Source organism: Trichoplax adhaerens, genomic scaffold, assembly GCF_000150275.1.
Source record: "Trichoplax adhaerens TRIADscaffold_4 genomic scaffold, whole genome shotgun sequence".
Classification (NCBI taxonomy): domain Eukaryota; kingdom Metazoa; phylum Placozoa; class Uniplacotomia; order Trichoplacea; family Trichoplacidae; genus Trichoplax; species Trichoplax adhaerens.
This window is the reverse complement of record NW_002060946.1, coordinates 1,419,633-1,442,984: the sequence shown is the minus strand read 5'-3', so window position 1 is coordinate 1,442,984 and position 23,352 is coordinate 1,419,633. Positions and strand designations below refer to the sequence as shown.

The window sequence follows — 23,352 nt, the reverse complement described above, 5'->3', positions numbered from 1 at the left end:
CGATTCCATTTTTGGCCTTTACTAACAAATAAATGATTGATAACATGAGATTCATTTTCTTCTGACCCTTCGAAATTTAACTTCGGATCATCTTTAGGTAAAGAGGTCATGCCGGAGCTTTCCGCAACCAGCTGCATATTCTTTTGTTTTTGTCTCATTTGCGAGTATTGCTTTCGTAAAGCCTTTAGTTCTTTAGCAACTGACTTCTTCAAAACAAAGGTATTATCAAATGCTTGCTTACGCCCTGCAGCGGACGACTCTTCTTTATTCTTTTTAAATTTCCTTTTATACTTAAATAAACCATCTGTATTTTTATCTACATTTAATAATAAGATGATGGCATCAAAAAAATTCAATTTTAAATCTTCATCCGGTATTTGCATTAGTTAAAATTATAAGTTACCCAGCTTCTTCATTTTAAATACTCTAAATAGTCAGTTATTGAGGCACAATAAAAATTACCTTCTTCTGGATATGGAAAAAATCCTCCTAAGCACTTCGCCGGCGGAGTTTGTGGACATTCAACGTAATTCTCGTCATCATCATCACTATCACGAGTACTTCCGGTGCTACCTGATGTAGAATATTTCGATGGTACTTCTGAAGTTGAAGACGTAAATGGCGTAATATTGTAAGTATATTTATCACGCAGTTCTTCGATGATTGGATGAGGGAAGGATCCATTAGAATATATTTTCTGGACGAATATTAAAAATATTTTGTGAATTGACAATTTTCGAAGGCTTAAGACTTATGTTTTCCGTAAATTTACGAGTTATGTCGCGGTAGTTTAAATAAAATTTACCTGAATTAGTGCATCACGATCGATAATTCTGCCCTCTAACATTTTCTGTGAAATGTATCCCATCATACTATAAAATTCATGAGCATTTTCTGCAGCGGAAATACGTCTATAAGGATATAAATATCCAGTTAAGATTACATTACATTTATACAAGATATCTGCAGTATTCAAATTGATAAAGTAAATCCGACTGCGCTTCTTGTGCAACGTTTATTCAGAGTACTTACTCTCCGAGTATCGACCACAACGCTAAGGATGTACGAACCAAGACAGTTGATCCTTCGAGAAGTACACAATCCCAAATTCTAAGAATTGTGTCGCGAGGCAGGCAAGTAGCAAAAATCGTTAGAAACCATTGCATAGTAAATACGTTTGTTAAAGGCGGTTCATAATCGCTGCCTGCTTCTTCTGCAGCTTCTGCTTGTAATTTATCTAAATGTTGGCATAAATCTGGCTCTTCTTCTCTAAGTAAATCTCTAAATACGGCCATATCGACTGATAGTGCTCGCAAGTTGTTAGCGAAATAATTCTTAGGGAGCACATAATCGATTAGGTAAATCATAACCTATGTTGGATAGAAATATTTTACAAGATCTTTAGTCTAGGTATTATCTTCCTGATTTTAAGGGATAATGTAAATAACACAAGTTATGCGGAACAATATAAATTCAATCAATACTTTAAAGAATCAATATTACAGCCAAAAAGAATACTGTCTACTATTACTGTATAGCTGAATGAAGTACGTTACTAATCCTACCCTGTCAATCATATTAGCGTAAGTAAATAAAAGCAGTTTTGCATAAAATCTTAATAAATCGATAATACTGTATAACAACTTATTTTGTTTACTCAAGCTAAGGGGCAGCGAATTTATGAAAAATTGACATTTAGTTCCAAGAAATGTTAGCAAGATATACAATGACATATTTTTCGAGAAACATGAAAACAATTTACCAAACCGCGATGTCAATGGCGTAAACTTGATCGTCTTAGATTTCTTATTATATAAGTATTAACTGTATGCACTGTAACCATACAATTAGCATTTAATGCAGCAAGATATTTTTTTTCATTACCTTCAAGGCTTGTTCCTCATTTCCCTCAAATACATCTAGTATTAGCGCTGCAATGACATTAAATCCTTGGCAATAGCCAACAGCTTTGTTCCATCGTGCATAACCGAGTAATACCCTTTTTAAAGCCGCTCTATTTTCCGGCCTATTTTTATCACAGAACTTGCTATAGCCAGTTCTATGCAGGTCCTGAGTGAAGGATATCATATCACATATTAGTACCATTGTATAGCACAGAATTAAAACAGTGAATATAGCAGTATCGCCAAAATCAAACGTAAGCTATGAAAGGTAATAAATAACCTTCACAATTTGTAGCCCAAGCTTATCATCATCTCGATTGCTCTTTTCATTGAATGCAAATTTTGCTATATGGCCCCATTTATGACCAGTCAGTTTGCTTTCAGCTAATCTAAGCCAAAGCTAGTAGTTAACGATAAAATTTACCGTAAGGCGATTAAAAAGATGTTTTTATGCACAGAAATTAAAATTTAAAAGAGTATCAACATACAAAGTCCCAATTGTTCTATCCTAAAATGTATACCTTTTTTCTCCACTCTGTTGGAATGCTATTAGGCAGTCGTACGAGAGCTTTACAGCTTTCTACCCACTTCGTAAAAGTCGCAAGCATAAAAGATCCAATGATGCAGCAAAGATTCCAAGATAGAAGCAGGAATAGTAAAAAAATGTAAAGCAATAAATTAATAAAATTTAGACAGGAAAAATAACGCAACAACTCTAGTCAGAACTGCTAGTCGACTTGTAAGCTATATTTAATAGCATTGCAAAGATAATTTACCTGTCGAAAGCCATCTTTACCCCGAGCGGGATTGAGTATAAATTTCAACTGGGTATCCTCACCTTTACGTCGTCGTAACGAAAATTTACGTATTAGAGGCATGAAGCACAAAGTACAAGTCGGAATGGTATAATACTAACAAATGCAAGTGCAACGGTAAGAAATGTAAGGTATAAAATCTTTATCAATTCTGAACTATTTCTCCAAGTAATATGACACAAAATATTGCGTCGTCTCTGTATAACAGGCATTATATACCGCACATAACATGCAAATTAGTAGCTTACTGTAATAAGATAAGTAGGCCCTAGAGGGTATAGCGATATAATTGGCTAACAGCGCAAATTTTTAATTACTGTTTAAAGTTGGTACGACTAAGACATAAGTAGGACATTTGCACCACTTTAAACATATAGATAGCGCCATGGCATTTATTGTAAAATTTAGGTAAAAGTAAACAGGTGGCATTCTCCATTTTTTACATTTAATGATAGACAATGTATTTCAGGAAGCGATGGAATAAGATTGGCTATCAGCGATAGAATGTAAATTGAAGCCCACACAAGGCATTTATAGCTACAATATCTCAAATAAACGGTGACGTCAATTGTCTAAAGGACCTTAACCTTCATTTCGGGGACCATTGACCTCTTAGTTTAGCACTATTTACTTTTATATTCCTAAAAAGGTTATACAGTATAATGCTAAAAGAGACACTGTGATAAAAGTGCAATCCTCTAACTGTTCACAGTATGCTGTTCGAAAACAATGATGAAATCCTGTATAAAATCATGCACTTATTGCATCAATAATGTCAATATTAAGTTATTATCTTCTATATCGTATATGATATCTTGATCATTGAATAGACAAGTATAATTATGTTAGTCTTTTATCCTTCATTTTCTGGAAAAGATAGGTAATTATGTTAATTCTTTTTATCCTCATTTTCAGGAACAGAAGGGTAAATTATATTATTCTTTTATCCTTCATTTTCGGGGAAAGTCAAAACGTTTAACCTCCTGTGTGATATCTATACAATGTATAGTTAATATTACAAGATTCTTATTAAGACCACATATAACTTAAGCACTTCGTATTAAATTCCAAGACTACGATCCAAATGTTAGCAAACGGCCGATAGTCAAAGGTAGCACAGTTTCTGTGCTTTAATGCGATATACTGTAGCACAATAAATACTGTATGTTAATACTTGATAGATTCACATACAGTATCTAGCAGTTCTATTAAACATGTATGAGAATGTCTGCAACTTTCCAATAACATTATGGTTCAATAAGATGCTGCATAAATTAATCGATAAGTAAGAAATGTGTACTCTGCACTCTCTACAAAAAGACAAGTAAAAAATTTTTAGCACTGAAATATTAAATGGCGGCAATTTCGAGAGCAAGACGATTTTGATGAAATTAGCTAATGACCTAAAGCATATTGTTTCGTGGTATATTGTGCATGTGAGTGAATTACTTTACATGCTTATCATATGCTACAATGAGTAATTATGATTACCACTTCAAACAGTACGAAATCAGGTCATAGCATACCTTGAAAATGAAATTATTCTGATTTTTAAAGTAACCAACAACTTTAAATGCCTTACAGTCTTAAATTGTGCTATAAAACTGCTGATGCTAGCTGAAATTATTAGTCTCATTACAACAAGATAAAATCTATTAGTCATACAGTAGATTACTATCACATGATAAACTTGAATTGATCAGCTGTTCATTGGTATTTTTATGCCGGATATCGACAAGACATGAGTCGATTACCTGCAAAGAAAAGTTTTATCACGTTGGGTTCGGATCTATGTTACGATAGTATTTAGTATATGTTCGAGATTAATTAGGGCTAATAAATTAACGTTATCATGATGTATTTACAGACTTGCAATCTGGCATCCCAAAATCGATTGCCTTACTTTATTTACGAGGCTGTATTACTACGTTGTACAAGTCACAAGAAAGATTTTAATGTAAAATGTACATAACTGTACATAGGACTTTTCACTTTTGTTAACGTGCAATATTTACGCGTCCGTAATTTAAATTTCTATCGCAATTTATGCACGATGTTGTACCCAAATCACAAGGGATCGTTATAATAATATTATGAAAGGCTTATGTGGATAAACATGACGGATATCTAAGCAGAACGCCTAGTTGATGAATTTTGATATCATACAAACTGGCTCCATTGAATGATTTTTGGTCTAATCAATAGTCACTAATGCCTATCGATCGAAATATCAAATTAAAGTTAGCCCTTGATCGCTTAGCAAGGGTTAACGGTAAGACTTGCATAAATTTATTATTGATATAACGTTATTAACGACAAGACTTGATTAGCTCAAGATATTTCATTTACGGAAAGGAATCTAATTAGATTTACGTCATGACTTGTCAGGAATTCAAATAAATTAAGGTAAAAACGAAAACACTACATAATAGAACTTTGCCTATTTCACTTCGCCAAAAGAGTCAAAACAAAAACATTTAAGCCCAAGAGAAAATAATTTATCTTGTACCATTAGTAGATCATTTTAAATCAGTTATGTAATCTTTCGAATCCAGCAGTATGATGGACAATTTCATCAAATTCTCATCCGTTCTATTCCGTCTTATATTACGGCTAATCACATAGCGAGCGATTTTATGAAGCATAAAACTGAATGAATAATTAAGTAAACTATGACAATGACTAAGGGAATCTATTCTAAATACTTAAAACCCATCAGATTGTATGTAACTGTATCACCTTAATTGCATATAGTATCAAACATTGAATATAGTGGAAATAGACAGATGAAATGTCTCTTAAAAGCATGCAGGCAGTATTGCTGATTTCATGGGTAGGGCCAACTGTTCAATATAAATTATGTACGCTGGCTGATGCATGTCAACAAACAATCAATACGATCAAGATGTTAAGAATAGACATGGACACAACGTTAGTACATGTCAGCATCTCTAAATGCGTCGTAAATTGAAAATATATCACGAGAGAAGCTAAGAAGCGATTGATAGCTACTCCTTCAAACTTCTAGCTCTAAACTACACCAATAACATAAGTTGTACTTTCCAAACGAAGAATAATATAATCTTTCTCAACATACGTACAGATCATCATTTTCGAAATACTAATTAAAATGTATTCTAAATAGATAAACTAAGACTGTGCCGCAATAATCATATCGTCAGAATATCCTCGATTTACTTACGCCTTTTAAGAGAACACGCTTGAATAATCGCAGTTAATAGATCGCAATTTAAGTTCAGTCGAGTTTTTCGACGATCGCGTCTTTTCAATTCTTTAATTAGCCGAGAAGATATCTGAGTAGTTCTTGCTTGTAACTCTTTCACCGTCGCTTGTAATACTTGAATACCTAAGCGAATGGTATGGCAAAAAATGAATTTCAAAGATACAACCGGATGTTGTGTGAAAGCCATTTAAGTGATTTGGCCGCTAAGGAAGATAAATCAATCCTAACATATTTACACATACACTATACGATCAAAATCGTACAGCATGACATAAGATTCATCAATCCTGAAATCTATTCAATTGGAAGACATTCTGCTTTATTATACAGTAGAGAGGTGAAAAATGGATATTTTCAACCTTGCCAATAAACTTGGGAATGGGCCACAATAAATTCAATTCTTTGTACAGTTCAACGACTCGTATTAGGTCCTTATTCTACAGTAGCAAATTTTGTATTCCATAAGCTAGTTGTTTGTAAGTATTTAACTATCCAAACTGCTTTGGTAAATTATTGTAGTATACAGTATTGATGAAGTTGATGATGATCTTACGGTCTATTGGATGAGATTGGGAAACTTTCTAGTACCATGACTTGATTTCCTTGGTGATGAAGTTATGTTATCACAATGTGCAATTATAATAATAGAAACAACTCCTTTCCCTCCCTAATAGTATATAGTAAAAATAAAAAGAGTAATTCTTGACAGACTCATGTTTAAACTTCCACTTCTTTATGTCAAATTGAATTAGATACGATATTCAATATGAAATGATTCTTGTCCATTGTGTATGTTGTGGTGGAGGCCCAGTTATTTCTAGCTATCATCACATATGCGACTAGTTGACGAATTGTACAGTATGTCCCATCTATTTAGTTGTAAAGTACACATCATCTACTAGTGAATTTTCAACATTGATCCAAGCCAAATATCCCAATGGAAGTCAAGACATGGCAGAAGAATCAGATCGTATAGACTGTATGATCGCTGTTGGAGTTTATTGACGTATTGTTGTTGGCTTACCTTTAGTTTTTAAAATTTCTTCGGTCAATTTAGCGTCTCCAAGGAATGAAGTTGTTCTTCCTACACGAACATGATCAGAATGGCTGGCTAATAAACTATCACGACCATTTAGATCATCTCCTTGGCCAACTTTCTTGTTATAAATTTCACATAGTAAACTATCGACAATGGAGACTTTTTGATTGAAACTATTGGTAGCAGCGTTATGACTACTACTTAGTTCACCGGAAATTGAACCAATGTTATCCAAGCGCCACTGTTGTTCATCGTCTTCATCTTCTTCACTTAATTCGCTATCATCATCGTCGTGATGATAGAGCAAAGTTGATTCACAATCTTTAACACTTAAACTTGCGCTAGAACTATCCGTTAAGCTATTGGTTAATAAAGTTTCATCGAAATCGAATATCAATTGATTAACATCATTCTCATCGTTGGCCATATTGAATTCAATTCCATTGATGTCGAGACTGTGCCGTGCCGTTCCACCGGGGTCTATGGGGGGGGGGGTTATGATGGGGGTTGGTGTCCTACCCATGTCGTTACAGTACGTCGGTAACACGGACGTCATTGTCATAGTATACTGTATCATACAGTGCTAATCAGCATATACGTTAGGTTAGAAAACGCCTGCACTGACTTAGCCTATGCGCGTAGTATAAGACGATCGTACTACACATGCAGCTCACACTAAAGAGGCTCAAGTCAACACCGTCACCCGTAGTAAAGTCAGAGGCAAACCTAGGGTCACTTTGTAAACCACTAGCGTCAGCTGGCACAAGCACGCCAAACAGGTCTAGATCGTACTATACATGCAGCTCACACTAAAGAGGCTCAAGTCCACACCGTCACCCGTAGTAAAGTCAGAGGCAAACCTAGGGTCACTTTGTAAACCACAAGCGTCAGCTGGCACAAGCACGCCAAACAGGTCTAGGTACAGTACAGCATTCGCAGTGCTGTACCGCGCACAATACTGCCAGTCAAACATGCATTTTTTTTTTCTTTCACCTGTCAGGAGGACAGTGGAAAAACAATCGACAGTCAATACACTCCAAATCGAACTCGTGTATTAGACACGAGTGTCATGGTTACGTCATAGTACTGGAGACCATGGTAGACCATCTGTCTTATTATTGCGGTTGATAAAGACTCAACAAGGGATGCTAAGGTGAACTGGCGGTCTTAGGCCATCGCAGCTCACTGCAGAAGGAGCTTTGATCTATTTCAGCTGGATTGCATCTGCATGACAAAATTAATGCTAAGCAATGCTGTAAGATGGCATGCATTCATAGCAATGGTTGATTGGACTAAATGCGTCATTGTAGACCATCTGTCTTATTATTGCGGTTGATAAAGATTCAAGCAGGGATGCTAAGGTGAACTGGCGGTCTTAGGCCATCGCAGCTCACTGCAGAAGGAGCTTTGGTCTATCGCAGCTGGATTGCATCTGCATGACAAAATTAATGCTAAGCAATGCTGTAAGATGGCATGCATTCATAGTAATGGTTGATTGGACTAAATGCGTCATTGAGCAATGTATAATATGCAACATAAGCAGTAAATCAACAATGGAATTGGATGGAGAACCGGGGCTTGATGAATTCAAGGGTTTAATGTCTCCAGAGCAAAGAGTACTTTAGCAATCTCGTATTACGTAATTTTAAATCGATACGGTGCTCGTGTTAATAGCGGCTAATGTTCTAGCCAGCTGCAGTCTTCCTACAGGCAACAAATTTGAAAGAAATTCTAGCATACAGTACTGGACAGTATGGTCAGACCATACGGTCATGCAGCAGCTTTTCAAAACAGACTATAACGAGAACATAGACGATACAGCTAAGGTCATCATTCAAAGAAAATTCCAATAGCCAACATCGTACCCTGCTAGAATATACGATCTAGACTGGAACTTTCAAGAGAAGACATTCTTATAACAAAATCAAACAGATAGCCAAGCTGAAGATAAATATCGAAATTAAAAATGGTTCTTACTAATAGCCTATTTTGTCACTCGATGACCCAACTCAAACATGATTGTTGTTGTAGGCAACGTTATGTAATATTACCAAATATTGAGGCCACTACACGTAAACTCTAAAGTGGCAATAATATCGCGTCATAATTTCCCTCATTTTCAAGAAATAAATGCGGTAAAAGTTTACTAATATAGGTATACTTATTCTTGCTGCGGCTTTACTCGATCAATAACACAAACTTATGAGCAGAACATCTAAAATGCCATAATACGTACGAGTATCAAAAACTCCCCTATAGTAAGTTACTACATGTACGCATAGACGTATTCGTTGCTATATTAGAATCAAGTACAGTATGTATATTTGCATATCTCAGGTGTCTCTTGGATATGACTTTACTCGTAGACAACAGACAAAGTCATCAATTAAAGCATTAAAAACACTACAGACATTTTAATGATACAACTATCTCAAAAGTAGCATAGGAATTACTCATTCTTAACGACCTTATAATAGTTATAAAAAAAATTACAAATACTTAAAGCGAACATCGCTATCACCGAACAAATCAGTTTGCATTGACAAGTACTAGATACGAGCAATTAATAACATTTCCATCCTAATTGACTTAATTTCATAATAGACTCGTTCGTAAATACAAACATGTTTCGTTACTAGCCCCTTTCGGCCACGATAATTATACATATACTATATCAAGACATCGGTCCCACCATTACAGGTCAAGCGTAATAACATTCTACAGTCAAAAATATTTACGGTATGTATTGATCTGCAGGCGCTTGAAATGAATACGTAATGAAAGTAAGCATTCGTACCAACACATTATTTTACGTATATCCTCTGAATAGCCTCTTAAGGCTTGACGAAATTGAACGTCTTCAAAACATTGATCAAAGTAGCCCTAAATTTGTCAATGAATATGCCATGAAATTTCATCCTGATATTATTTTTATCCATGATGGTATTGAGTATTTAGCTTTTAATCGTTATATTAATAGACTATACAAGTATAGGTGTTAGTAGAACGATAAAGGGATGCGTTAATACAATCAGCCAGTAAGACTATACAATTAAATGTACTTTGCGCACAACTAAAAATAAAATCTTTTCCGTTAACTAATAACAATGAGATTCACTAAGTGCTGCACAATTGCGATATTAGCGTGATTACTGTTGTCGGTATTAAATTAAAAACATTTTTAGTGAATACCTATTGTCATCACGGTACGTTCTAACAATAGTAGCTAAGCGAACAATTTATCCTTAAAATTATATTCAATAGATTTACTTTGTTGCCTAGAGTCAGAAATCAATAATGTACATGTATACCACGGTAATCAATTAGTCATTTGGTAATATAAAGCTTTGCGATTCTGTCTATGTATCATGTGCTTGTAATTACATCATCATATTATAGCATTAATCAAGCCATCCCAGCGTCATTTCCTTATATTAATATACGACAATAATCGCGATAAAAGTTATCGATGCAAGCATAATAATTACTACGCTATATAATCTATAACCACTACTATCAATTCTTCTAAACACCCTCATAGAAAATGAATTAGTTTATTTAATTTTGTTATACAAAATTGTTTTATACCTTTCTTAATAACTAGTCTCCACACATTATTACATTCAAATCGCAGGTGGACAGAACAGAAATAATTGTACTCTTCAACAATAGATATTAATAATTCGTATGATTTTTGCCCATAGTCCTCAAACAATGCAGAATATGGCTTTGTGCGCTGTTGTTTTGACGTAGAATACCAATAAAGTTTCCTACCATTTATTACCACGACATTAGCATTTCTTGGATCAATATAAAGATACTACTTAGGAGATGAAACGAAAATTAGTATCGTAACTACAGTTATAAGTTTTACCCATAATTATCGATAGTGGCAATTTTGGAACTGATTTTTATCAGGTATGATACCGTTTCTAGCTTGTCAATGTTTTGGCGTGATTGCTAGGATATCTAAACTCCGATTTGTTAAAGGTCATTGTTAAGAAATTAATCTCAAATATTTCTTAAAAACGATATGGTAACTATTGCAATTCTAGCCTGATAACTTAAGGGCTACTACATATAATGTAAGTACAGTGAAATTTTAACTACATAAAATAGGAAGAAACTTTGTTATGTTATTATTTTGCCCACTTGGAATTCGTTCAAACTTTCAATTTTCTCGAAAAATAAGAATGCTCTTACGTTATTAACCTTTGAAATTAAGTTAGATCGGACATAATGCACCAAACATTATATCGTAGCAAGCGTGAGGACATAAATGTTAAACTACCTCCACTGCCTTCTAAGTCAAGTGAACATATCCGTTTTCAAAGTTCTCCTCCATCTCCTACACTGACTACATTCCCAAGAATCAACGGTAATTAAGTAATGGTTTGAAGTGTTGTACCTTTCACAGGGCTTAAATTTCACATTATAATACAGATTCAATAATTGTCTCTCATCTCTCACTTCAATATTTGATATACTATTTTAAGCTACAGATGCACGAGATCGCAATCCACCAATAACATTAACATCAGCAAAATTTCCAAACATTCATGGCAAGTGTTTTCTTATTCTGAAAAATGATTCATATTAATATTTACTTATTAGCTAGTTTAACTTGGTATTTAGATTTGATATTGGACATGAAGTACTTTAAAGTTGAATTACTCAATATTTGTTAATCATTTTATTTACTCATATTACGGCCATTTCAATTCAGCTATTACCCTACATTTTATCATTTTGCTATCCAGTTATTCCCATGCGGTTGCTAAGATACGGCTTTATAAATTTGAAATGCATCGTATTAAATTAACTAAATGGATGAATTGACTAATCATAGCAATACTGGATTTTTAAATTATAATTTATGGGTCGTTTTCAACGCAATTTACTTACATAGTAGTATTTAGAGACATCCTGCTTACTGATGTGTTTATATCTAAACCGCTATAAAACGGATACATTTGATAAAAGGACGAAAAAGATTGACTCTATCCATGATCGAAATACTCGTACACACGAGGGCATTCTAGCTTAATAGGAACAGTTAAGCATTCAAACTTTTCAAAGCTAGACCTATTGGCATAACTGAGAGTGCTTTATTCACTTAGTGTGTATCAAAGTAATAGAATGATCTAAATTTAAGAATAATTATTTACTAACAACCGTACTGTATAGTACTAAATAAATACTTTTTATTGGAAGCGAATACTTTCGCTGCAATATCATCTAATAAATCAGTTCTATGCTCGAGAAAGTACGGTAAATACTAGATTTGGTAACATAAATTAAAACCCTAGTTGATTGTACAAGAACAATTAAGGTAAAGAGAGATTTTTTTATGTTAAAACTATTATTCACTAGCTACTGCATCAAATTGAATAATTATTTCATCAATTCTGAAATATACCTATACAGAACATAGTACGTTAACTTTGAAGTACAGTAGTAAGCTTTCAAACGCTCGAGCAGATACTCATCTGAGCGCTTGAAAAGATTTTTAAGGTCGAAATTATTAAGAATAGTATATTTATATTTAAATACGCCGTACTTAAACATAGATATTAGTATTGAGACCTACGTGATCTGAAATAAAATTCAGCACCAACGATGACAGTTATCCGTAACAAGATTGAATGGTCTAAAAGAAAACTTTATAGTAGACTGCCGTTGATATAGGGACTCTTGTACTGTTTGACTGAGCATGTAGCTTTGATTTTTTCACGATAGTAAGAAATACACGATATTCTTAATAAAAGTAAAGTAGTGTGTGTTGCGCAATTCTAACTATTACCTACATTATAATTTAGAACAACAGTCTGTTAATAATGACAGCCCTAGAAATGAAAACAGAAATGTTAGAAATCTCTACGAAAACATTCGGTTTTGGCGTGAAAAGTATTACTTACAAATACTTAAGCATAAACTACCTTCATTACAAGGACAACATGCTTTCCTGGTAAGATTACCGTACATTTACAAGATGCAGTTTGCAATAACTGCAAATTAGAGTAAGAATTTTAACTTTACAAAAATTAATTCAACTTCTCGTAGAATGAAATCTCCATAATATCCTTCGGTGCCATTTAGATAATTAATTTATTTAACCTTTACTATGTTCGACCATAGCAAAACGAATCAAATCAAGTATATTCACAATATTTCAATATGATCCAAGCACCACCATATATGAAGAGACTGAGATCGTCTTCAGATGTTCGTGATAGGAAAATACACGTAAGTTAGATATTGTATGTTTATGCTCATACATTGATTTTAATTATACATAGATATATAGAATAGAGTAACGGATACGAAATAATGAAATAGCTTTGAAGTAATAAAGACTGTATCGAATGTGTAAAGATAAAAATAGTAAATCTAATGCTGGGCCATTATTTTTAATCTTAGCCAAAAGGACTTTGCAAGTATTGTCAATCTCGCGAAAGGGACAACACTAACGTTAAGGTGAAGTTCAATGCTATATCATATAAACCACCTCCATTAGTGAAAAAATCCACAAAGATGATCACTTTTCTCTATTTTTAAATCCTTACAATAAAAAATGCTACTGTCTATCTTAACTTCGAGGAATTAGCTAATATCAATTTAACAGTTTCAATTGATTAATTTATAGTAGCTTAGTTGAAACTTAGAAAAATTCTTATGATATAGGATCTATACTCAACAACTGACGATAAGCAATCGCCACTTCAAGATGATTTTTCTGTTCAGAACAGACAGGCTGTTAAAATTAATAAACTCAAATTTGATGTAAGTATAAGTATCATTCAAAGAAAAGCGATAAGCTACGGTACATTATTATTTTACTAGTAAGGAATCTTGAAGTATCAAATATTTTGACAACTGAAAAATTTATAGATTAAATATTTTCATTATAAGAGTTCAATAATACTTCTCTAGGACATGACTGATGTTAATATTAGCTTATCAGCAATCATAGAAAATACTGAATACTTGAAAAAATACGTTGAAGAAGAATTCTCTAAAAATGTCTATATGGATCAAAATCAAGATTTAAACCAAAAAGATGATATTGATTCTGGTCATAGCTCGGGGGAAAGATACGATTTAAACAATTGTAACACTTTGCTTTATAGTAAAGCTGCCGATAAAGTAGAACGCCTCAGCTCCAATTTTATGCAAAATTATGAATATAGACGACGCCGATATGATCACCAAAAGCAGTGGTTAGAGAAAGAATTAGCTGATAATCATGTGTGTCCATGTAGTTGTGGTAGGCGTAAGATAACGACAGCTGAAGAGATACTTTTAGCTGACATTAGGAAAATACGACATTTTCGACGACCTAATAAGAAGAAAATTATTCGTCGGACTAAAAATCAACCCGGTATAAGTCGTAAATTTATGAAATTGCTAAAACAACGACAACGACTAATTGCACGTAGAATATCTCTCACTGGTAGCTTAGATGGAAACTCCAGTGATAGTAATGACGAAGCTAAATCAGTCACAAGTACAGCCCCTAGTACAGCAATAAGTGTAGCAAATAAAGCAGCAACTGAAAGTGCTATCAGTGTAGGTCGATCCTATCATAAAAGAGGCGTAGAAAAAGATCCTGTGAACATTTCATCTCGTGGATTTAAAATGACAATTTGGAATATATATAATAAACTACTTAAAAATGCCGCTGCTGCTGAAGAAGAATTGCTTCATAAGAAAGGACGTAAACGATCGAAAAGAAGAAAGTTTAATTACAAACAGAAACAAAATGATTTAGCGATAGAGACATCGAAACATTTACATTTGACGGCCGTCAAAAATAGGCATAAGATAAGAGAAGAAGCTGCTACGGTTACCAAGCTCATTGATCGATTACCTGTAATCCTAAAGGAACATCCACTAAAAAGTATAGAAGGGAAAAAATTAGAATCTCGGAGTGTCATGTTTAATTTTAAATCTAATTTTAAGAGCGGTGATGAGAGCAGTGAACTAGAAGATCAGCCAATTCGTTCCTCGTCATCAAATTTCGATGATCGACAATCGTCTGATGATCGTAACAAAAATTATAAAGATATCGTAAAAATAAAGAAAGCAGTTGCTACTTTAGAAAAGTCTGCGACAAAATCATCAGGCAAGGAAGAAAATGCTGCAAAATTGAAAATTGAGCGTAGACCACCAATAAAACTAGCTACACATATCAGGAAAAGACAACCTAAGACACAAGTAGCTTTATTTCAGCCAGAATCACAAGAGAAGCAGGTAGATGGTAAGAAGGATGGAAAGTATTCAAGAGATGAGGTCCAAAGTTACATCCAAAAAGAAGCTACTAACAATCATAATAATAGTCTGGATGAAACCAAAAAAGGCTGGAAAAGCAAGAAGAGGAGATTTGAAAGATATCGTAAGAGAAGAGAAATGATGCAAGAAATTTTTAACAGCAGTAGTAGCGATCCAGAACTTAATGCCTATTTATATGGTACGGATACTGAAACAGAAAGCGTCAAGAGCAAAAGATTAAGCCAACTGAAATCAGGTGAGATCGTAACTTAAGCAACCCACTCTGCTTGTTAACCAAGACAAATAAATAATTACGATATAATTAGTGATTAGGGTCGATTTATAGCAATGCACAGGTGTAATGCCTTTCTGGATGTCCAATAACTGATCATCTCTATTGTGATAGTCGTTTTGTAATCAAGGGTATAATATATATCATATTTCATTGATTGATTAAAGAGTAAATAACTGCATAAGAATTCGGTTCTTTTTAATTAAATGAAATAAATATAAAAAAATATTTTAACAAGATCTAAAAGATAATTTATACTCGTGACAATTAATCCAAAGCAGCATATTATACTTTGCTCATACATAGTTGCACCGTTGCACAGTTGCCCAGTACCGATGTCACAGTCATAGTAAAATTGAACCGTAAATTATAAATACTCATATCATCAATTTTATCCTTTGCAATTTAAAAGCTATCGCAATTACTGCTCTATTTGCAATATAGGGATTGCAATCAGATTTCAATAGTAGGTAAATTAAAAATCATTCTCTACTTGCACTAGCTTCTGAAATAATGCCTATTCGATCATCTGGTCAGAGGATAACATCGGAAACTGTAGAACCACAAGGAGTTAAAAGGGCTAGTATTGGTAGCCTGTTATCCGATTCGATCCCTACTGATTTTGAAATGGACATTGCTGATGATGGTAACATTTCTCCTTACTTCCTAAACAACCATGACTTATGGTCTGGCCCACCAAGATCGTATTATGATGAATTATTGCTGGAAAAAAGTGATACAGTAGAGCCTCGCAATATATATTCACCAACCCATCTAAATCAAGTCGATCCATACAAAGATAAAGAATGGGAAATTATAGCCAAACTTTGCGACGTGGAATATATTTTGACCGGTAAAGAAGGTCATATGAAAAAATGGTCCGACTTGATCCATATCAATCATAAAATTACTGCAGAAGAACGTCGTCGACGTAAACTTCAAGCAGCTAAAGAGAGAATCCTATTAAATAGAAAGTATAAAAAGCACATTATGAACGAGCGTAAAACAAAAGATAGTTCATCTGAATGTGATTATGTGGATTCTGATTTATCCAGCGTGGAATCTTTCGATTCTGATGTTTCTATACCACAGGATATCATTCAGGAAAGCAAATTTATTTCACGCAAAGCTGGTATACTAGAAGGCAGTGTAGGCTTAGCTGCTGCTCCAGTTGCCGTCAAGAAGAATCGTGGTAGGCGGCCAGAGAGAGGGAATTGTGATAGCATTAAAAGAAGAAGACGGTATTTTTACCGATTATGGCTATCTGTCGAGCCAGATAAGGAATCGGAAGAGGAACAGAAAGAGAAATCGCCAGTTGCTGATGAAGGCGAGGATCAAAATACTGAATTGCCAACTCAAGCCAGTGTACCAACAGTTAGCCTAAGCGATATTCCACTGGTCGAATCATCGAGTGGTAATCGTATGTGGTTGAATAAAGCTTATAATGGCGATTTAGTTAGCGATTTTATTCCAGAAAAAAAAGTTATACCAAAGCCTTTTCAAAAGCCGATCAATGATAGGATCAATTATCGACGTAAGTTTTCTAGGGGTAATTTCTGGCAAACCTTTGCTATCAATAGGAATGCATGATTTCGCTGATTACTAGTTAATTGCCTTATATTCAGGTTAATACAATTTACATCTGCGTTTGGTGGCCTTTATTTTTTACATTCGTCGATAATTTCTATTTCATGCTTGATCAAGAATTGACATTTTGAAATGATTTTGGTATTAAAATCTATTATTAGGTCGTAATACAATATCAAGATCGTTTCCTAATCTACAAGCGATACCTGAAAGGAGAATAAGTCAGCTACAAAACGAGAATAATAAGCAAGAAGATGAATTGGAAAGCACCATATCAACACATCATTTTCAAGAAGAAATATCTGACCCATTGCACGATATTAGTCTTGCTTTAGCGAAACATCCACTAGGCCATGATAAGACGGATCATAATGTTTCAGAAGGCCATAGTGAAAGTATTTCAGCCAATAAAATATCTATTTTAGAGGCTATTAAATCACACCAGTTATACGAACAATCGTTAGAGGTGGAAGTTGAAAGCAGTTATATCAGTCATGAGGATGGTCCAGATTATCAAGTAAATACGACTGAAATGGGCGAAAAAGTGCCCACACAGCGTGCTACTAGTCGAGTTGATAGCAAGCTAAGTGACAGCAAAAGCAGTTTAAATAATTCTGATTTTAATCTCAGCGAATTATTTTTATCACAAGACAGTGTGACATTAAAGGAAGAATTAGAGGTAATCGGTCAAAAATTTATAGATGGTAGCCCAGACGAAAGTAAAGAATCATCTATTATCATCAGAGAACAACATAAAGATTCAATCGATTTAAATAAAGTAAGAGATCGCCGTCTATCATCTATACGGCCAAGACAGCCTAGTGTAGCAAGTGAATCAGTCGAGAAAAGGCTAAGTCTGGATTACTGGGTTATTGTAGCCGACTCAGCAGAATCACAAACCAATGATGAGGATGAAAATCACGTCGATGTTGATGAGATCCAAGTAAGATTTTGACCGGTTTTGTGACAGTAATAATGTCGATATTCTTAATATAATAATTAAATCAAGTTTATTGACATGAACTAAAGTGTTAAGTATTTGATTCTGCATGCTCTACATCTTGTAAAGGATATTTTAAAGCAATACGAAGCATTGTATACTGAACAAAGTAAAAATATGGAAACGGATGCTATAAAATCAATTTCTGAAAGGTAAAGTGAATATATCATCATGTTATAGTGCTGTGCTGTTATAAAATAAAATAAATTAATATCTGAGTCCAAAATCAGTGCTATGTATAAATTTGATATCCATCCATTTATGATAAATTTGTGGATCAATTATACAAATCATCCATGGGAAGTGTTATAGCTACATCTTATTTGTCTTTAATAAATAGGTCTACGGAAAAAAAGAGAGACATGCAAAAGCGTACGGCCAGCGAAGATTCCTTCAGAACGTCGATAGTAAAGAAAGAAAGTCCAGTCATACGACAGCAGAAGGTAATCATCATAGAAAGATCACTTATTAAATAAAATCGATGGCAATTCAATGTTTTAAATCATCTAAAAATAATTCCTTTTTCTAATTAGTCTGAATCTGACATAAAGGTATCCAATTACAGAAAATATACCGAGTCATCACTTAGTCAGAGTAGCGTTTTATCCTTGGCCGAACTAGCTAGCGAAGGTGGTAATAGTAGTGAATCTAGCTATGTTAGGGTAGTAGATAGTGCAACAAGGAAAGAAAGTTCAGTCTCATTTGATGGTGAAGAGATATTATCCGCTGTGGAAGAAATAGTCGATAACTTTGTTGAAAGGGATGCGATGATGCCATCGCAGGAGGTTGCCGATATAGGTTCTGCTAGTAGAGAAGGATCGCCAGCTACGGAAGAAGCAATCTCAAGAGGTTTGAAAGCCAGAATTATAATTCTAAATATATATTTCTTTCAAGGGTTATGAATTGAAGTGAAGGGAATGAAATTATAAATAGATGCTTAAAATGTAATTACTATCATAGAAACGTTTACGGAAAAGGTTAAACTTCGCAAAAGCAACAGAAAAACAGGGAGTGCGGCAGAAAGACGTAATGCAAAGATTCGTGAACGTAAACAAAAGCATTTAGCCTATATCAAAGCCCGAAGCAAAAGCATTATTAAGTAATTTTTAACGGCCAATGTACCAACACTACTGATTAGTTATCAGGAAATAACTGTAGAGCAATCTAACTATATTATCTACTACATATAAAGTAAAAATTTTATTTTTATCATGTATTACTGCTTCAGTACTTTTTAATCAAATTCTTGCACATAATTTCGTCTTGATAGCTAATATTTAATCTATTATCATTAATACTTATAGGGAAGCTAAGGCTGAACAGCATCTCTTTGCTAAAAATTTAGGTAAATTGAAAATAAAGTAATTACTTTATACTAATATTGAGATGCTATTTTAATTCGAGTCGCCATAGTTTATATAATTATCGGCATTCTGCTGTGAAATGTTCTAATATCTATTAACTCGTTTAATCGTTTCACTAATTATCCACTAGATCCTTCAATTGATATTCTCAATTACTTCCATTTGGTCAACAAAAAGAATATTCATGTATACGCAGCTGCATTTGCATTGCATGATAGAGATGAAGACGGTTATATCGCCGCTGAAGTAAGCTACATAATGATCTTACCATAACGTAAATATAATAAATTGAATAGCTATAGTATTTAGAATGGTGATATATCATGGTTAATGATGTGACAGAATCTAACGTAATAATTATTGTATTTAAGACTATCGGCTCTGCCCTAAAAATGATACCAACTTTATCTTCAGTAACTCACTCACAATTAACTTACGTCTTGAAGGTAGGCCATGAAATGTTCTTATACAAACTGTATTACTTATTGAAGATTGCTATCAAAAAATGATGATAAAAATTTTATGCAATCACCTCTTTTCAATAAATCTATTTTCATTAAGAAATTTACAGAGAAAGTTATACTGTAATGATTTCTTATCATTCTTTAACAGGTATTGGAAATGGAAAGGTTGTCCGAAATAGATTTCAAACTATTTTGTGTTTGTGCTGCACTGGTAGAAAGAGTTACCGCTATGGAGTATGCAATCTGATATTGAAAGAGCTCTATACTATCTACTATTCCGTAGTGATAAGAAATCCTATATAGCCTTCAGCAGGAATAAATCTGTCACATTTGTTTTCAAATAAAGTCCTAACGAATTATTTTTACAATCTAGACCTGAACTTCAAAATATACTGAAATTGCTGAACCTTGTTCCGTTGGAGGCTAAACTTATGCAATTTAAAGTAATACCTGAATCTATTGTTCACAGACACAGTTACATAAATTAGTTCGTATAATGATAACTGCTGTTGAATTAACACTTAAATTAACATTTTATCACAACAGAGAATGTTTTATTGCAATAACGATGACAACGGATACTACATTCCTGCTGATACCTTGCGAATTGAACTGAAAGCTGGAGGATTATCTAAAGCGCAAGAGAATTACATTATCAATTCAATGCTACCGAATGAAGAAAACTTGGTTCGTTTATGATAATAGCGTGTCGTAATTTATTTTACTACATTTTAAGATTATCATTATATTGTTATGATAGTAATAGGTTACCAGCGTAATATACCGTCTTAAACTTAATGCACATCTGATAGTATCTTATATTTACAAACCTAGCCATAAAACGATAAGATTTAGTAATATAACATTGCTGCTTTTCAACATTGTTACAGATTTCCTTTATCAACTATGCCGCTTACTTACCACTATTCTTTGTATTGCATCATAAAATATGCAACGAGCCATTAGCTAGTTTATCAAGTGATTATCTCCATCAAATTAACCCAGTTGAAATTCATGCCGCAAGATATTTCAAGCCACGTATTCCACCCGCAGAAATATACATCAAGGAGAAATTAATAAAGCCATTGATCGTTACAAATACTGAAAATAGGCAAAACTTTTTAAATCCTGGAGAGCCGAATGAGTCCGGTAAACATTCCGTTTTACTTGAAATTATGACTGGAAGCTTTGATTATAACTCTTACATTGAGAGCAGTAGTGAAGATGATAACGATGAAGACGATTAATGATTTTAATGCTGCAGCCATCTACTGGTACTTAGTTTACGCTATATGGAAGCTAGCATTAGTGTATTCGTATAATTCATTGCCTGATATAGTACATTTATAATCAGAACTGCAGTAATATTAAAATTGTAATATTTGCCAAATTTGCAGTTAGGTAAAATAATGCCTATAGATTATAATTTTAATTGATAAAGCACCACTATCTCGATTCGATGTCATCATTGCAATACTGATGGACTTAGCCGATCTGTATGACTCCTAAAGTATTCTTTTTCAAAACGCCTATGCAAACATAGATATTTTATATTAGTTTTCGAAACATTTAAAGTTGAATAACTTTTAGTCTTACGTATTTATTAACATTTTACTGCCTAAAGTAATAAAACATGATACCAAATTGTAAAAGAATGCCTCCGTGAGGCAATTTATGAATAAATGCTTCAGCCAGTATCTAATACTTTCTCTTTGATTTATGAATCATCAGATCATAATAAAGACGATCTCAGTCTATTTAATGCCGTTGTTGATAGGCGTTTTATTAAGTTCGTTAACTATTGCTACATTATGTTGATTAATTCCAATGAAATATCACTAAATCGTACCATTGTATGACTGTACACAGCTACATTTATATTCCACTATCAATTAGAATAAAATGAACAACTTATGAACCTGTTAATTCAAAAACTATGGTACGTGTTTCAAATATACGAATTCAGTTACACAGTACATTCTTCTTAGGAAACTTTACCCTCCGAACTCGAAACGGCTTTAGTTGTTAAATTCTATACACCTGGCTTATCCTAGTATGTTTAGACTACGTAAAGTATGTAGTGACTCCTCAGAAATGATGCTACCGGTCCATGATCAAAGTTAACAGCGGTTGATAATATTCCAGTTAGTAATTAATTAATGAGAAGATACATTAATGAAATAGCATGGCAGCCACACTATGTTCGGCTAGATATAGATTGTACTGCGGTATGGCTTCTTTAATATACCTAAAATCTTATAATAATTTTTAATCTATTATTAGGAGCTTGGTGATACAGTACGAGGAATGTTAGTCGACGTGTGAATACGTTGTTTAAATTTATTATCTTTCCTATGTTTTATTAAATGAGAGATCTTCATTGATGTCACAAGAGTAGAGGTACCGCTGTTATTAGCCTATTAAATTTAACTTAGCAATCGCTTCCGTTCCACAAAAATTATAGAACGCTAATTCTATATCAGAGTCGAATTTGTCTTGAAATACTCGTAGAAACCCGAACAGTATTTAAAATTTTATATTCTGTGATTAAAGCATGGGCTATGCCGCGAAATATCATTTACGCCACTTTATTTATTATACAAATCAACTATACGCCTTGTAGAAGGCTAGTTTGTAAAGGTAAGAAAAAATGACCTTGCTTTCGTTCTTACTGCCCGATCTCTGGCTAATGAGCAGAAAACTAGTAATAAGGAAAAAAATATCTCTTCCACATCTACCCTTGACGGGACTCGAACCCGCAATCCCCGGCTTAGGAGGCCGATGCCTTATCCATTAGGCTACAAGGGCGTACCACCAATTGTGGGCTATTTTACTTTATATGAACAAAGGAATAATTTCGAACATGCGTAGAAGCTTTGGAATCGGCATTGTTAAAATTAAGGCCATCCAGTTGAGATTATTTAGCTAAAATTTCGAATTTGCATTTGATAGTTCATATAATAGATCATAATGTTGGTGTGAAAATCTACTTTGGACTAATATCGAATCAAAGTGGATAATTAACAAGAATTTTTTTTGCATTAAAATGAAAGATGAGCAATACTCGCAAGGCGACGTAGGCACGCGCAAGTCTTTACTGTTCTAGAATGACCATAAAAATAGTTCGCTTTAATATAACACAAATAGGATCTTTGCTACTACAGTAACTAAAAAAGATTGGGGAAAAAGCCAAGCTCCGATGCGAAGCCATTATCTGATTTTCAAGGAAATAGAACAGCCTATTCAGTTAGCGTCTTACTGTATATTGCATGCAGTTATTAATGAACCAGTAACGACAGCAATTTTCAGTTGGAGAGTACAGTAGAAGCTTTTGGGATTTGAGGATATTGCCGGTTTATCAAAGTCTCTTGA

General features: G+C 33.8%; 4 protein-coding genes across 4 annotated transcripts; 2 read left to right on the top strand and 2 right to left on the bottom strand.

Moving 5' to 3' along the window:
• Positions 1 to 412: 412 nt before the first annotated feature.
• Positions 413 to 2,262, bottom strand: TRIADDRAFT_24440 (uncharacterized protein; the record flags this gene model as incomplete). The annotated part of the gene is made up of 5 exons (XM_002111325.1): positions 413 to 697; positions 806 to 911; positions 1,033 to 1,370; positions 1,885 to 2,070; positions 2,185 to 2,262. Coding segments are annotated over 5 exons (993 nt in total), but the record flags the coding sequence as incomplete, so codon positions are not given.
• A 3,651-nt stretch (positions 2,263 to 5,913) lies between these two features.
• TRIADDRAFT_55279 (uncharacterized protein) lies at positions 5,914 to 7,429 on the bottom strand (the record flags this gene model as incomplete). The annotated part of the gene is made up of 2 exons (XM_002111324.1): positions 5,914 to 6,086; positions 6,988 to 7,429. 2 exons carry the CDS (start codon positions 7,427 to 7,429, stop codon positions 5,914 to 5,916), a joined length of 615 nt encoding a protein of 204 aa, XP_002111360.1.
• A 3,812-nt stretch (positions 7,430 to 11,241) lies between these two features.
• Positions 11,242 to 15,546, top strand: TRIADDRAFT_55278 (uncharacterized protein; the record flags this gene model as incomplete). Its single annotated transcript, XM_002111806.1, has 6 exons — positions 11,242 to 11,380; positions 12,822 to 12,970; positions 13,141 to 13,248; positions 13,423 to 13,479; positions 13,687 to 13,785; positions 13,936 to 15,546. The coding sequence occupies 6 exons, from the start codon at positions 11,242 to 11,244 to the stop codon at positions 15,544 to 15,546; spliced, it is 2,163 nt and encodes a 720-aa protein (XP_002111842.1).
• Positions 15,547 to 16,078: 532 nt separating this feature from the next.
• TRIADDRAFT_55277 (uncharacterized protein) lies at positions 16,079 to 21,227 on the top strand (the record flags this gene model as incomplete). Its single annotated transcript, XM_002111805.1, has 12 exons — positions 16,079 to 17,099; positions 17,314 to 18,095; positions 18,222 to 18,304; positions 18,493 to 18,595; positions 18,686 to 19,001; positions 19,113 to 19,251; positions 19,457 to 19,497; positions 19,647 to 19,762; positions 19,888 to 19,962; positions 20,129 to 20,191; positions 20,527 to 20,667; positions 20,871 to 21,227. 12 exons carry the CDS (start codon positions 16,079 to 16,081, stop codon positions 21,225 to 21,227), a joined length of 3,237 nt encoding a protein of 1,078 aa, XP_002111841.1.
• Positions 21,228 to 23,352: the final 2,125 nt, after the last annotated feature.